Below are 17,029 nucleotides of genomic sequence, written 5' to 3'. Positions count from 1 at the left end.
GGAAGCCAGTGCAGTGTCTTGAGGGCTGGGGATACGTGGTCTCTTGGACCAAGCGCAAGTAACACTTTGGCCGCCGCGTTTTGTGCTCTTTGAAGTTTGTTCATTTGGTAGGCATGGATTCCGAGGTATAGGGGGTTGCCGTAGTCCAGCCGTGAGATGACGATTGATTGTACCGCAGAGACTCTGTTAGGAAATGATAGATATGGAAAGACGAGCCTAAGGTTTTTGAGGTGGTAGTGGCAGGACTTTGAGACATTGTTGACTTGGCGCGAGAGTGTTAGGTCAGAGTCTAGGGTGCATCCAAGATTTTTCACTGTGTTGGAGGGTATCGGTGAGTTGCCCATGGCGGTTGGCCAGGGTAGCGGGTGCGGGAGAAGATCTGGGTTGCCGCACACCATGATTTCTGTTTTGGAGGGGTTTAACAGGAGGTGGTTTTGGGTCATCCAGCGTTCAATGTTAAGGAGGCAGGATGCCAGGTCTGGTCGTGAGTTAGGATTCGTGTTCAAGAATTTTAGAATTAGTTGTGTGTCATCGGCGTAATTGTAACATAGGATGTTGTGTGCACGAATTATCGGTGGGAGGGTGGTCAGGTAGAGATTGAAGAGGAGGGCAGATAGACACGCTCCTTGTGGGACTCCTGTGTCGACTGGTCGGGCTTGGGAGGTAAAGTTGGAGAGTGTCGTTATTTGGTGCCTGTCCTTGAGGAATGAGGCTATCCATTTGAGGGCGGTTCCACGTATTCCTAGGGAGTGGAGGCGATCAAGGAGTATTGAGTGATTGATCGTGTCAAAGGCGGCTGATAGGTCGAGAAGGATTAGTGCGGCGCATCCTGCGGAGTCAGCAGTCATTTTAAGGTCGTCCCAGATAGAGGTTAGGGTGGTTTCAGTTCCGTGACAAGTTCTGAAGCCTGATTGGGCAGGGTCTAGGAGTTTGTTGGCTTCAACAAAGGCGTTAAGTTGAGAGTAGGCGGTTCGATCAATGAGTTTGGCGAGGAACCTGGTGTTTGATATGGGGCGGTAGTTTTTAGGCTCAAGCGGATCGAGCAAGGGTTTTTTAATCAGGGGTTTGACGTGCGCCAATTTGAATGCGTCTGGAAAGGTACCGGAAGAGAGGGAAGCATTTATGATAGATCTTGCGTGTTCTCCTGCGCAGGTGGAGGCACAGATTTCTTTAAGGGTAGTGGCTGGGCATGGATCCAATGGTGATCCGGATGGTTTGCGGGCAGATAGGAGTTTGAGAAACTGTTCTGTTAATGGACTGAAGGAGTCGAACGTTGGTTGCGTGGAGGTTGCAGCTGATGGGTTGGGTGGTACGGGCTGAGGATTGTCTAGTGGCTGTAAGAGTGCTAGTTTGGAGGTTAGAGTATTTGTCCTTTCTATAGCCGTGGAGTAGAAGTGGAGGGAGAGTGAGTCACAGAGTGATTGAGATGCGGTCGGGATGGTTGTGTTACAAGCTGGATTGGTGAATTCGGAGATAATTTTGTGGAGTTCTTTACTTGGGTTTTTGCAGTTTAGGATTCGGGAGTTGTAGTCGGCCTTTTTTGTTTTCCGGATTTCGGCTTTGTACCGATACAGGTGTCGGGCCAAGGTGGTCCTGCTCTCATGGGTTTTCTCTTTATGCCATTTGCGTTCTAGGTGTTTGTATAGTCGTTTAGTGGTCTTCAGCTCAGGAGTGAACCATCTGGGGAAAGGGCCACGGCGGGTTGATGGTTTGCAGGAGGGGGTGAGGCGCATCAGCCATACTAGTTCCCCACAGGTAGAGGCGCAACTAGCGAGAAGAGATAGTCTATGGAGATCCAAGGCTAACAAATGGTGCAGACAGAAGTTAAGGTAGTGTAATTTTTGCAGAGCCGAGGTACCTACAATGCAGAAAAAGGGTGCCAAGGCAGTTTCCAAAGGCCTCAATGATCATCTATGTGCTATGCATCAGGTCGCCACAAAGGAGTCATCCACCAGAGGCATCTACTACACTCTGCTGTGGACACTGGAGGCCTTCAGAGAAGTAACCCCAACTTCTGTGCACACATTGTACTTGGACTCTTTTCAACCCCAATAGACAGATACATCTACTACTTTCTGTCATCAGCAGCCGGCTCTGAAGAGATTTCAAACAGTAGCACTGGCTTCCCACTCCACTGGCTGAACCAAGATTCGCCATATGCCACAACAGATGGTAGCACCCGCTTCCCACTCCACTGGCTGAACCAAGGTTCGGCATACACCTCAACAGATGGTAGCACGTGCTTCTCGCATCACTAGCTGTGTCTGAACTTTGCACAGCATTGTCTTGACAGTACTCTCTGCTTTGTATGTGCAGAGGGGAGCAAAGTCTATACTAAAAAGAGAGCACCATGAATAAGGGCTTTGGGGAAGTTGCTGCATTTATATACAGAAAGAGGCCCTACACTTTGTGCTCCACAGAACAACCATACAGCTTTGATTAGCCCGACAAAGGTGAGATAATAGGAACACAAGGGTAGGACCATTCAAGGCCAAGGGTTGATGGGTCAGGAGTCCCTGGCCCCAATCACTTGGTTTCATCCATTCAAATATTCTGACAGGCAGAGGGAGGAAGTGGCCAAGACCATATGTCACAGGAACACTGTGTCCATTGAACGCTGTACTAGATTTCTCACAGTGAATTCTAGTAGGGATATTGCTTATGTACAGAAAGATACACACCACTAAGTAACAAAAGTCTATGGCCACAAGTAGAGGCCAAACAGCCAGCCATTCGAGCAGCTTCGTAAAGAGAAACAGGGCACATGGCATATCCTTCCCCTGCAGGACTCAAGGTTTCTTTGAAGGCACACATGCCATTTGCTTCTTTGAGGACGCCTCAGTAGAACTGAAAACACTTGCATTTCTGCATTTCCTATTGATGGATTCTGAAAATCTCAGACTATACAATCTGCACTTGGGCTGGGAAGCGGTCTAAACAGATAATAGCAACTGTATCTCTCTACAATATTATTAACAGGGCTCTGCATAGCACTCAATCAGGCTATAGACTCCTGAAGACACATTGTACGGCCTTCAGAAGCACTCACCGTTTCGGCCATGGAAAACTCAGAGGACAGCTGTTTAGCGAGTCCATAGTCACCCAGCTTTATCAAGTTTGCTTTGGTCAGGAAGATGTTCAAAGTCTTTATATCCCTAAACAGAGAAATAAAGAAAGCATAGAGGAGATTAGATTTTACTCCTATGTAAAGTAAGAAAAAGAGAAAGTGGAAGAGGAACAAAATGGAGGATGAAATAAGCAAAACTAAACCGAAAGTAATGCATTGGATGGTCGGGAAACACAGTCTGGAGAGGGCATCCTCGATTTGTTATCTGGAATATAACCTAACGAATACTCAATCTATATCAACATGCAAGATTAGTCTCAGAGAAATCTATGCCTTTAAGCCAGATGAAAAGGATCAACTGTAAATTCTCCTTGCTCCATTTAATTAAATATTACTTAGCTAAGTGGAGCCTTCAATGCTTTACAGTAGACATGACTACTTTTGACCTTGGCCCATATATAACCATCATACAGCGATTAGTTTGGAAGGAGTCTTTGGGTCTGGCGAAATTCATTCCAAATTCTATCATCAGACACAAGCTGGGTTTAATTTCACTTCAGGCTGGGCTCAATGGAGGCTTTTGTCAAATTATTCTAAAATGATTTGTCCCCCACCAATTCCTTATACGAGGATTTGGGTGTCCTATTGGTTAACCAGTCTGTGGAGTCATTATACACGTTCAGGGATAAGAATAAGCAAATCCTGATCACACTTAACTCCATGCAAGAGGAACTGACTCTCAGACCGTCCATGGCAACAAAAAAAAAAACACTTTTCAAAATGGACTGGTGCGACACAATTGATGGTCTATCTAGATTCAAGACATATAGAGAATATGCAAAATTCCCAAGAAAACAGGAGTTGCTACCTAAATTCGTCTATTTGTTTGCGTGTAGCAAAATTCATACTTTGTATCTCCATTTCCAACTTAATCAACTGTCCACTGTTGAACAGGTAAGATGTTGAAACCCTGATTATGGCCAGAGATTACATTGCAGACTATGTGAACATGACGCCACTGTATAAACTCTCAAGCACTCGACGTTAGATTGTAGTAAACTAATGGATTATCAGACTCAAATATTTCAAAAATGTAGTTCCACAGCATCTAAACTGTTTCGGGGAGAATTTCTGGGGTAGTCTTATGTGGAGCAATAGTGTCTCGGTCATAGTGACCCTTTATGGTTTCTTGGTAGACACATTTAAGAGAATTGATTAACTTTCTTTAGGGTTTTCTTCTTTCTTACTCTGCATTTTCTATTTTATTTTTTAATCTATCATTGAATGTACTAAGGATTTCATTCTATTGAACTTGCAATTTGTGTTTCTTAGAAGCTAATTTCTATTCTTCTTTGCTGTATACTGTTTTAACTGTTCTAATTGTGAAAGGTTTAGTTATAAACCAAAAACACAATACATTTCATTTTTTAAAAGTACACTAAGATGGAAATGAATGTATGACCAAAAAGGAGGAGTACAGAGAAATAGAATGAAAACCTCTGATCAGGTTCCTCCACTCGCCAGGAAGAGAAATGCGTAAAGGTTGTTACATTAACATGCACACACCACCCTAAATACATAAAAGAAATAATTATACAATACATTGTACCACTGCAAACTAATGTATAAGCAACCACTAAGACTAAGTATACTTGTAAAATACACTGTGATACCCTGGGGTTTGGGCGTAGAACAAATGCAATAAATAAAAATAAAATAAATGACTACAACGAAAATCTGACAAAGAACAAGCCTGTGAACAAACATCTTTTAGCCAACTCCCCGTTCAGTACAACATGTTACAGGAAAAACTACTTCCCATTCTTCCTTACAAAACGTGAAACCTCTCACTGAAATGAGTCTCTGACCAATGGTAAACACAGTTTCAACACTTCTATGTATGCAAATGATCAGAAGAGCCGAGACACAACAGAGGTTTCCAATAGCTAGGAAAAACACAGTGCATCAATACAAGCAAATGTTTAGGTGGGAGCTGGTGTTGATCTTTTGCTGAAATGTCTTGCCCACTACTGTAGGATTTTGGGGGGGGGGAAAGTCATCAGAATTGGGAGCTTCTCAGATTTCCAATCCGACCGCCGAAGCCCCCAGTTATTTTTGGGCAGCTTTGCAAGTAGCTGGGCCGGATTCTACCAGCTAATTTCACCCCTTCAACCGCCCTGTGAGACTAACCTCCAACATCCCTCTCCCTTCCTCTAAACGCTTCTCCCAAAAATGTATGCCTCCTAGCTTTGATGGCATTGGATACACTCTTCCAATGCCTTGACAAGCCTTTTGTCAAAAGAAGCCAGATGGATCCATCGCCTTGACACCTTTCGCAAAGGCCTCAATGAGGAATTCATACCTCCTATATGACTCTTACCTGGGCCACTTGTTGCTCCACACATGCCCTTGTGTTTATGGACCTGCCTCCTTTGACTCCCTCATGTCCTTTTCCTGTCTGAATTTTGTCTGCCTTGACATGGCCGGTTGATTCCTGCACTCATTTCTGATTTGACAGCCTGACACCATGTCTCTCCCCTTATTCTGCACCCCGCCCTTTATTGTGCCTGGCGGTTTGCAGTCCATTTTCGAGGCACACCCTTCAAATCGAATTGAACTTCCTGTTCTGCCGCGGCAGTGCTTTTTGCTGCCGAGCGCCCCCGCCCCTTCCTCTCCCCTTTCCCTCCTCCCCTTCCCTCTCCCCCCTCCTCCTCCCCCATTTCCCCCTCTGTTTCAACTTTTTAACTAAGGTCTCTCTTAGGTACCGTATTTTCAGCAACACGGCTCAATTTCTGCTCAGGGCTTTGTTTACTTTTGAGGCTGATGCCCCGCCTCCCTTCCCATTGGCTCTCTAGCCTGTGCAATCTTTCCGTTTTGAGCGTCCGAGGCTGGGCGCCTGGCACACCCCCTGCTTATCTGGCCCGGAACGAGGTTGCCGTGACAACCATCCCGCGACGTGCAAGCCGGCTTTCACCAGCCTCAGCTGCTCGTCTCGTGAAGGTCTCACGGCAACCCGTTTCCTTCCAGAATGACGCGGCATTCTTTCCTCGTCGGCTCCCACTGCGCTAGCCCTGCTGTTTGAGCCACCATCACGCTCACTGGTAAGCTTCTTGCTACACGCGTGCCCAAATCAGTTTTAAAGGTTTTTTTCATTTTGGCATCTCGGCCAGCTGCTGCCTTACTCCGGTGCTTTATCCCTGATGGCGCCGTAACGTGTTAATGTGCTGCCATCCATTCTGCCTCCCATTTTCGTTATGTTTGGTGCGCTTTCTTTCATAGCACCCATTGTGGCGCCGGACTTGACCCACATCCACCGTGACGGCTGAGAACCTAATTCAATCGAGTTCCATTGACCAGCCCCACCTGGAGTATGATAGTATAAGGTATTTCTCAGTTTGATCGATTTTTCTCTTTTTTGTCCCATTTAGTCTCGCACACTTTATCTTTTCCTTTATAACCACTCTGTAGTGTGCCTCCGCTTGACTGTTTCTCCGACACTTGAGCACTCGCTCCACTTTTGGTGCTGGCGTTTTATCTGTGCACGGGTCCGTTCGCACTGCAATTTCACTTAGACATTGTGTCTGCTGTCTCCTAGATAAACTTCCCCCCAAGGAGCTTTTACCACATTAGCCTTTCCCTTTGTTATCTTTCCTTTGGTTACTTTGCACATAACTACACCTTTTGGTGTCCATGTTTAACAGTTTAAATCTGGTCCTGAGTATAGGCTCTCGGATAACATCCACTGATGTGTGCTTGTAGTAAGCTTTTATGGCCCTACAACCCTTAAGCCCGCTTTTCCTGTCTAATTTTGTTTTCACAGTTGCTGTACTTTTTCACAGCAAGTCTAGAACCGTGACCCAGGTTCTCTTCCTTTTCTAATCTGGCTGAACCGTTGTACAGTGCAAGAACTTAATATACTGGGAAAGTAGCGCCAACGGACTCCACCTGGTTCCTTAAATTTGTACTCGGTGAGTGATCCGTATATCTAGGACAGCAACCCTTGAACCTTGATAATCCTTTGACGTTGTCTTAACAGAAGCTTGTGTATATAACCTATGTCCCCTCTTTTTTCTGCCCCCTTTAGGGTGATATTACTAAATCACTTCAATCCTGCCCTGAGGAAGGCCTCTACTATTGATGCCAATCTGGCACGCCGAAACGTGATATCTAATGTGTTTATGATTTCTTCCTACACGTTGGCAGACAACCATGCAAATTTAGCTAATTGAATACTCCTTTTCTATACCTACCAGGGTAATGTTTGATGCACCCTGGCAGCCTCTATGTTGTAGGAACAATTGGTATCCTGCGAGGACTGTTTTATTTCATTAAGTGTTCCCTAAAAATCCACTTTATTTGATGAACATGTTGTTCTTTTGTATTCTATGTAGATATGATGAATGTTATGTTTTATGTCTTTCTTCGCTTTTTCAACTGTTTTATTTAATCTCCTTTTTAAAAATTCTGAAAAAATTCGGAATAACTAAAAATTGTGCTTTCAACAATAAATGTATTGCTAGCATTCTCCAGATTTTTTCTTTGGTTTATCCTTAGTGACTGTTTTTGCAAGCACTAGCCTCGAATTGTTATGGAGATTTGATTTAAATATATGACAAAATTTGGGACTGTCCACAGCGTGAGTACCCCTTTGTCGGTCCTGTTTAAGTAATTTATCTTGCCCCAACTCACGCTCGCACATAGGGGCACCCCTATTGTTTGTTATATATTGGATACAGGGAAAACCTGGATTATTCTAATGGTGTTCTCAGTATGGTGTATTGCCTAAGATAGGGTTCGGTGAAGAGTGCCCAAAAGGAGTGCCTACATGGCTAGTCAGTATAACCCCATGCCTGCCTCAGACTTTCACACCAACAAGGAGAACAAGGCAGGTTCATACTCCATCATGCCGGTCGTAAACCATTATTGTAGCGCCATTGCAGGAATGGAATGTATTTAAGGGAATAAGCTGATGAGGTGGCGTGGGAGGTGGAGGGGAGGACACAACTCTCTATGCAGACAATCCCCTGGTATACTAAAGGGACCTTAGATGGTCCAGCCCTAGGGATGTAGATATACTTAAGGAGTCTCAGACACAGTGGTCTTTCCAATTAATTGGGACAGGCCAATTCTCTCCTGGTTAAGTGGAGGAATAATGCCATCTTGCTGTGGTGCCCACTGCAAATTGCAGAGAACTCCATACAATACCAGGGAATACAGATTCTATGTCAAGACCGGAGGCTCCCATTATGCTCCTCTTTCTTTAGTTTAACACCATAGAAAAAGTTCAGCAGCAAGATTTATGCACCAGCGATATAGTAATATTACATAAATAACATGAAAAAAGGTGCAGAAATCCCATGAAAACAAAACCATTTTAACATATCAAACAACTCTAGTCCATGGAAACTGTCATGATGCCTACCCCCGGGCATCCGGATCAAGCCCATCAGACTCGGGAGCAGGCATCCAGATATTTAATAAAACCCCAGCAGCCCCGGCTGGGGGCTGTCTGGGTTCAGTCCTGGCGCCTTAGGCGCCAGGCTCATAATAGAAATCAGTCCTGGCGCCATAGGCGCCAGGCTCATAGACTTTACGTACCTCATGCAGACCATGCTGCAAATGAATCCAAGCCAATGTGAGGCCTGGATGGGACTATTTTACTACAGGGACTATTTATTACTGGGTGTGGTTCTAGGGACTTCTTACCTGGAACTACTTTGGAGGCTATTTAAACCACGCCCGAACAGCAGCACATGCTTCGCGTTATTCTCCATCCAGCAGCGTAAAGCTCACCGTGCCTGCAGTCAGCATCCAGTTTTCAGCCACGCCCGTCTCGAATCCAGAGCTCCTAGCAATAGAAGAAAGAAGAAGGAAAGGTTAGAAAACAGATATTATTTCAACCCTTAACTGAATTCCGGATCCATCACGTTTTCGAACTTGAAAAGGACATTATTCAACACGCGTCGCATCGCCAGCTGCAGCGCCGCGCCATACTCACCAGTCCTCACAGCATTTTTCGATCCGGCGCAGCCTCCATCATTTTCTCTGCCGAATTCCACCATCTAGGGGACAAAAGAAACATAAGGTTAGCAGAGAGCGACAAATACAACCTCTCCACCATAGACTTACCTGATTAACAACCGGAGGCATTATTCTGTAACAAACCGTAACTTCTTACGCCGCACCTGTAAGGAGAGAGAAACCAGCAATTTAAACACACGCATCTTTTGCCGGACAGTGTTGGGTAATACAGACTCTTACTTGAACACCATTAGCTGCCACAAGACAATCTTCCCTTGGACCCAGCTGCAACACAAGAAGGGAATGTACAAGAGTGAACATCGGACATATTGAACTCTTTTGAACTTTATACTTACGGGTTCTCGTCTGGAACCGCAGAGTCAATATTCATCCGGAACTCTTCTAACGCCTTCAAACCAGTGAAGTAACTGGTATCTACGCGCCCCTGCATTTCACGCAGGATGGAGAGCTCATCATTTACAAACATAAGGTGAGTTTACTGAAAGTGAATATCGGTGGTGATTAGTGGGCAGAACAGTGGGGTGCCATTACTAAAATCCACGGGTGGCTAAATCCCTTTCTCCACTTGCAGGAGAATACTTCTACGGGTCAAGCAGACGAGATTAGGCGGTCCAGTCCAGTCTGTCATCTCTGCACTATGCTTCACGTTGGAGGAGGTTGCAGCTGTCCGGGTCCGATCGACGCCCCTGTGGGAGCCAGGGGAGCGTAACAGGAAACAGTCACTGGGAAGAAAACTTGTTTCCCAGAAGGCTTAGCCAAGTCCATAACTGGTCACAGAACATGTTCCTGAAATATCCAATAAGGTATAGGTAGTCCCTCCAAAGAAGAGCTAGCCCTGAACCACTTCCTCTTTCTTTGCTGCTCACAACATGGAGGCCCACCTGAAGGCAGCACCCCTGCAAGGGAGAAAGAGAACTCAGAAGAGGAAGAACACTTCTGAAGGGGGGTGTGGGGGGGGGGGGGGTACACCGGCTCGTAAGAGTAAAGAGGACTCTTTGACCCCCCTCCCCCCGAGCCAGCCAGAACCAGCCTCAACCTCAGCCACGACCGCCATCACAGATGCCTTCTCCAGTGTCAAGAAAGCCTTTTTGACCAGGAAGGAGACCCCTTCCGATCCTAGACCCTCTCACCCGGAGGAGGATAATGCGGGTGGGCAGACCCTCAAGCCCAGAGGAGTATCATCAGGGCACGGATGACGAATTTAAGTCTAAGGGGGAGGATCAGGATGATCAAACTCCCCAATCCTCAGAAGAGGACAAACAGGACGCAGGGTCAAGACTCAGCACATCTGGGAACGCGGCAGCCCCCATTCCCAAACAGCCAACCGGCGAACATTCTGCTCTTGATGGAATGCTTGTTCCTGAGCACCTGATTCACCCCAGGTCATCTGACTAGGTTCCATCATCCAGGGCTATGGGATACATTAAAGCAAGGCTCTGTAAGCCCCTGGAGAAGGAGGTCGGGGCCAAGCTTAAAGCTGAATGTCCCCGCCCGTAGATTCCAGGAAAGGTAGCCCTAAACCCCCGAGCTGGATGCAAAGATGATTACATTCCTGGGGAAGAACAGCAAGGACCCCAAGAAGGGCACTGACATAGCCTGGAGGTATTGCCAGGACAAAGTCCTAGATATCACAGGGCCCCTAGCAAAAATCAAGGACTTGGCTGAGAAAGCCATAGACACAGGGAAACCAATCGACCCATCCATTCCATCAGGATGGTCCCAGAGAGCCCTTGGCTTGCTGCCATTTCAACATAGCGCAGGAAAGGTATGCGCATGAAAATTGACCCTAAACTTTGGGAACTCGCCAACACTGAATCAGGCACAGCCGCACAGGGACTGCTGTTCAGCGACCCTTTTGTGAAGGAAATGTCCATATTTGTGGGCACATTTACTGCCTTAGATAAGGTGCACACATCAATTAAAAGAGTCTTCGCCACCAAGGTTTTTTCTCGGGCCGGACGAGGTAGGGGTCGCTCCTCCGGCCATTACCCCTTCGACAGAAGGCCCCAGCAATCAAAGAACCAGCATTCCTTCTGACAAGACCAAACAGACACCCTTTTGCCCTTCCAGAGGAAGAAAGGGCCGCAGCTGGAGAAAAGCAGCAAGTTACCCGGCGCAACAAGCTTCAGGTCAGTGTAAGCATGGCAGCGCCACAAACACCAATAGGAGGGAGGATAGCTCTCTTTGCTTAAGCGTGGGACCCCTTAGCAGGAGATGCCTGGATCAGAGACATCGCAAGGGAGTTTTTTGTTAAAATTCTTTGCCCAACCTTTTCAAGCGCGTCATCCAGCACAGAAAGTAATATCGCACGCAGACCCCTTAGCACTAGACAGCGAGGTGCGCAGTCCACACCTAAAACACGCCATACGCCCATGCTCAGACCAGGGCGGATTCTTCAGCCCAATATTCCTGGTGCGCAGGAAAAAAAGGTTTGACTAATAAACCTCAGAGCGTTGAACGACTTCATCGTCTACCGTCATTTCAAAATGGAAGGAATTCACATGCTCAGACATTCTAAAACCAGGCGACTGGCTCATTAGTTTAGACCTAAAGGACCCATATCTAACGGTGTCCATCCACCAAGCACATGTGAGTTACCAGAGGTTCACATGGAGGAGTCAGGATAAGGAGGGCTCTCAGCACCATGGCCATTTACCAAACTCCTAAGGTCGGTCGTAGCACAGCTCAGGGAGAAAGGCATCAGGCTGATCACATACCTAGATGACATCATTCACAATCTAGGCTTCCTCATCAACTGGGAGAAGTCAATTATCTTGACCTCCAGGAGCCTGGAATTTCTGGGGTTCATAGTAGACACTCAGAACTCGCAGCTTTGTCTGCCGACTCTCAAGATACATTCCACTCTTCGAGAGATCCGCAGGATTCTACAGAGGAACACCATCTGCCTCAGGGAGTTAGCGAGAGTAATAGGTCTCCTGTCATCATCCATTCAGGCAATATTTCCCGCCCGCCTTATTAGCGCGAATTAGAGACTAAAAAGGTAATCACCTGCAGCACAACTTTTCTTACTCACAGCATCTAGCCCTCTCGCCCCAAGCAAGAACGGAGCTCATCTGGTGGCTCACACATATGGAGGCCTGGAACGGCAGAGCGATCTTCGGCTCGACTCCCGACAGTGATAAGAGTCGGACGGAAGCCATTCCAGTTGGGGAGCAAGATGCAGCCGCCTAGCCACGGGGGCGACTTGTTCTCCCCAGGAGCTAGAGATGCACATAAACTGCCTGGAGCTTCCGGCAGATTCATTTGGAGGGCAATCTTTCACCAGAGGCAGAGTGAGTTGTTGCATCTTACTCAAGATGGACAACATCTCTGCCGTGAGATACAATCAATCATCTGGGTGGCACCAGGTCAAAGCCTCTAGCAGAGCAAGCCAAGGATTGTTGGCATTTCTGGAGACTCGCCAGAGAGATTTTCCAGGGATCTATTTGCTTCTCGCCTCAGCACCCAGCTTCCAGAATGCTACAGCTGGAGGCCAGATCCAGTGGCCACGGCGGCAGACGTCTTTCTACAACGGTGGACCAAAAAAAAAAAAAAGAAAATTTGCTTACGCCTTTCTCCTGTTCACCATGATAGCGTGGACCCTTGCGAAGCCCTGTCAGGAACAAACAGAGCTAGTTTGCATAGCCCCGGTTTGGACCTCTCAGACTTGGTATCCAGTTCTTCTGGAACTTTCATCGGATTCTCCAATCCTACTACCCCAATCTCCAGATCTGCTGTCGGGTCCGACAGGTCAACGCCACGCCCTTCTCCTGAGCGGGTCGCTGACCTTAGTAGCCTGGAGGATTTCAGGGCAAAAATGGAGGGTTTCTGGCATTTCAAACAAGGTACTCAGCCTTATCGAGGAGCTGGGCCCTCGCCACCTCTTAGAGGTACTCTAACTCTTGGGAGCACCTGGACATGCTGGTGCTTGGAGCGGGAACTCCATCCAGTTTAAGCACCTGTAGAGGAGATTCTAAACTTCCTAGTTTCATTGGTAGAGCGCGGTCTAGCTTATAGGACAGTGAGCACCTACCGTTCAGCAATCTCAGTCGTGCACAATCTTGTCAAGGGCTGCCCAGTAGGGGGACACCACCTTGTATGCAGGCTAGTCAAAAGGTATTCACCTAAGAGTACCACCTCTGGCCCGCTACAACAAACTTTGGGACGTAAACAGAGTACTTAACCTTTTTCTTTCCTGGCCTCATAATGAGGAACTATCTTGTACAACCCTCTCTGGCAAACTCACTACTTTATTATGCCTAGTCTCCTGCAGAAGGGTCTCGGACATCAGAGCTCTCGATCTAGCAGGCAGGAAGTTCTTTCCAGGCGGAATAGTCTTCCACATATCCAGAAGAACTAAGTGCCACTGAGTGATATCATATCCAGCCTTTAGCGAGCAACCTAAACTCTGTCTAGTAAGGTGCCTAAAGGTCTACGAAGAGGTGACTGCGTCTCTCAGGACCAACACAACCAGGTAGCTCTTGAAAGCAGTCTGCAAACCACATAAAGCGGTTTCCACCCCTACGCTAGCTCGCTGGGTACACTGGACTCTCGCTCAAGCAGGAATTGATACCAATCACTTTGGCACACACTCATTAAGAGGCGCCATGGCCAACTGGGCAGGTGAGTCGGTTTTCAAACAATTCTACCTAAAACCGGTAGAACAACCTGCGACTGTAGTGGTAAGTAAGCTTTAAACTAGCATAATGGGAGCCTCCGGTCTAGACATAGAATAAAGATTTTCCAGAATAACTTAAAGTCTTGATTCTATTAAGGACACAGAGGCGAGCATTATTCCGCCCAATTAAAGAAATTAAACAGCACAATAACGGGAGGGTGCACTGTTATTCAATCTGTTATTTGGAAGTTAACGATTATTACTCTATAGTATACTATTTAAAGTTATATATTAACTGGACTAATTGCTTTCCCTCCCACACATCTAATAGGGTTATTATACACATCAGGTAACCCTCTGATGTTTTTTCTTTCGTTTTCGATAGAGACCTCAGACAAGCCTTGTTGATCTGAGCAGGGTTCAGCAGGATGTCCACAGCTACATAACTCCGTCAACATCTGTTTTTCCTTTACCATGGTTTGCAGCGCTAGATGCGGCATCCCCTTCCCTTTAACACCTATACCTCATCCTATCAGGTAGGATATTTAGGAACCCAAACCCCTCCCTCGCCCTTTTCAACACAAACAGCTCACTGCGAGAGAAAACGGACTAACACCCGAGCCGTATACCTGACATATCCCAATACAATGGTCAGGCAGAGTCTGTCAATTACTGAACATTACACACACCTGACTTCCATCACACTTCCCCATATGCATAAAAGGCGGAGCAGGAAAACACACTCCGAGCAAGGCAAAGCACATGAGGAAGCAGCAGTTCCAAGATGGCAGTTTAATACAAGGAGACAGGCGGCAAGACCGAAGAGGGTTACATGGAGGGAAGCGCCTTTAACCTTTTCAGAGAAAGACCGCTACTTCCATTACTTCCATGAGCCTTCGAGAATAAGAAACGTCAGACCCGGAATCAAAGCTGAAGAAACCTGCATTGTTTGTCGGAAGTACTCAGGGATCCCCTGCGTCGAAAGTCAAGGGGGGGGGGGGGAACTCATCTGCCGCTGTGGTACTGTCCTTGGCTCGGACAACAAAGCAGCGCCATTAAAGTAAGCACAGCCGGTGAGTTGGGGAAACTGATAGCAGACTGGTCTGTGTTGAAACCAAGGGTGCAAGCGGCAACATTGTACAGTGAAAACTGAAGAAACAGTGTATGAAGCATATGTGACAAACGATGCGAACATGATTAAACAGCAGATGAGTGATTTAACTCTGAAGCCAAGATATGATACCGTAGACAGAGTGGTCCGGCACCACAGGGGTTCTCATTTGAAAGTCTCCGTTAGTTATCTGACTGAGAGGTGGCAAATGTTGCAAGAAAAGGAATTGTGAAATCGAAGTGGTCCTGCAACAGGTCAAGCAAAACCCTGTGCACATTCGAAAGTCTTCAATAGTAAAAATATAAATAAGTAAATGAAGTTGGTCTGAGCCTGGCGGGGGGAGATCAGCTAAGAGCTTTTTGTTAAAGCAAGTTTGTGTTAAGAATTTACATGTGAAATTGAAATTGGTCCAAACCCGGCTGAGGGAGACCAATTGTGTTAAAAAGAATACGAGCCCGGCTGAGGGGGATCCGGGGTGAACCGTGAGTCACCCGAGAAAGAATATTGTATGAACATTGTATAAAGAGGATCTGAGGGCGGCTGAGAGGGATCTGGGGTGAAATGGCGAATCGCCTAAGAAATGTAGTACTTGTGAAATCTGAAAGAGGAAAATAACTTTGTTTATTTGTCGCATCAGGCCCTCTGAAAAAAGAGACTTTAAAAGACAGAGACTTGGGCACAGAAAGCCCTGATGCTAATGATTCTACTGTATCCTCATGCTAGAGAAACCAGAGACTGTGCAAGGCTCCAGTGAACCGCCTTATCCCGTGCTGAAAACATGGGGAAGGGAGGCCAACGGCCTGAACATCCTGACATATCATTGTGAGCACTTCTTTCTTTTAGTAACATTGTTTGCCAGACTATTTGTATTTAGAGGTATGGATTAGCAATAGGTTTATCAGTATTTTCACCCCTTAATATACACTTGAAACACCAGCAGAATTGCCATCATGCCTATTTGATGCATCTCAACTGTTAAATGTACCTTTTTCACTTACTCTGCCTGTGCAGACCACTATCGTCTCAGAATTTCAAGGGCTCTGAGCAACTGTTTTTCCCCACACTACCCACCCTCCTTGAGCGCTTTGAAACACTGCCCGTGTATAGGTGCTTTATGAATAAACAATACCATAGGTCCTTTTATTTTGACAAGACACCACTAGGACTGAGTTATCTGATGGTTGTAGCTTGCTCCCATCTATAGATTTAGGATTAGATGGGCAATTTTTCAACCCGTTTTTGGAAGTTCAGTAAACACCCTTGAACTGTGGTCACTTGTGTCCGTTTTACTGTTGATACCATGCCTTCTTCACAGGGAGGCCGGAAGGGGTTACATAATGCCAGAACTAATACTGATAAGGAGTGGCCTCTAGCTCAGTCTTTACGAAAACGAGGCTCTTCCACACTCGTCTTCACATTTTTAACTGCCAAAGTTTTTTTTAATCCACTGTACTGATGGTTTAGGTTAGGACAGCATTTTGATGAAAGCGCTCTCGCTCTATGAATTTATATAATCAATGGAGCATAGTCCAAACTAATTTGATACCTATTGGTGCTGACCTTTAACCTTGGAAAGTCGAGGGGTGGTTGAAATAGGAGAAACTTTCAAGGTGACTGCAAGGAGGCACTGACATTTCCTAGAGAAGTAGTATCTCCAGTAGGTTCGGAGTGGTACAATTTAAAATCCTACTTAGAACATATTATTCAGATAAAATCTTGTACTAAGCCGGCAGGGCAAAGGCACCTCAACGTATAAGTGAGATGGGCCTTGTTTAGTCACGTCATTTGAGTGCCTCAAGATATAGGTGTTCTGACTTCGGCTTTATGAGGGAATCGAGGGGGGCGGCCAATTGAGCCTGACCTTACTGGACGAGTGGGGTGATCTTGATGTTGAGTATAAAGCATTGATAGTTATCAAGAGAGCTACAAATAGAAGGGGAACCACAACAGTTGTCACTTAAAACGCATGGATCGAGGGAACCGTCAGGAACAGGCACCTGGAGCACAACATTTATGAAGCTAGAGGTTTCTTGCAAAAGTTAGAAAAGAGCTAGAGTAAATTAAGAGGGGTGTCCAGAAGATCGGGTGCATAGCTCAGCAGCAACTTTCTCACCTTGGGAACAGCGCAATGCCATTCACGATAGGTGTGAGTCCCAGACCAGTGCCTAGAAGCTGGAGGAGTCAAACAAGA

The 17,029-nt window shown here is 46.3% G+C and overlaps 1 protein-coding gene across 1 annotated transcript in view; it reads right to left on the bottom strand.

The window, feature by feature from the left end:
* NEK9 (NIMA related kinase 9) overlaps positions 1–17,029 on the bottom strand; it is a 311,507-nt gene that overhangs the window by 216,962 nt on the left and 77,516 nt on the right. Inside the window, exon 5 of the mRNA XM_069638052.1 lies at positions 3,050–3,155. Coding sequence (XP_069494153.1) covers positions 3,050–3,155 — 106 coding nt within the window. The remainder of the gene's footprint in view (positions 1–3,049; positions 3,156–17,029) is intronic.

The sequence above is a fragment of the Ambystoma mexicanum genome, chromosome 14 (assembly GCF_040938575.1).
Source record: "Ambystoma mexicanum isolate Mex_15411 chromosome 14, UKY_AmexF1_1, whole genome shotgun sequence".
NCBI lineage: Eukaryota > Metazoa > Chordata > Amphibia > Caudata > Ambystomatidae > Ambystoma > Ambystoma mexicanum.
This window is presented reverse-complemented; position numbering and strand designations above follow the sequence as displayed.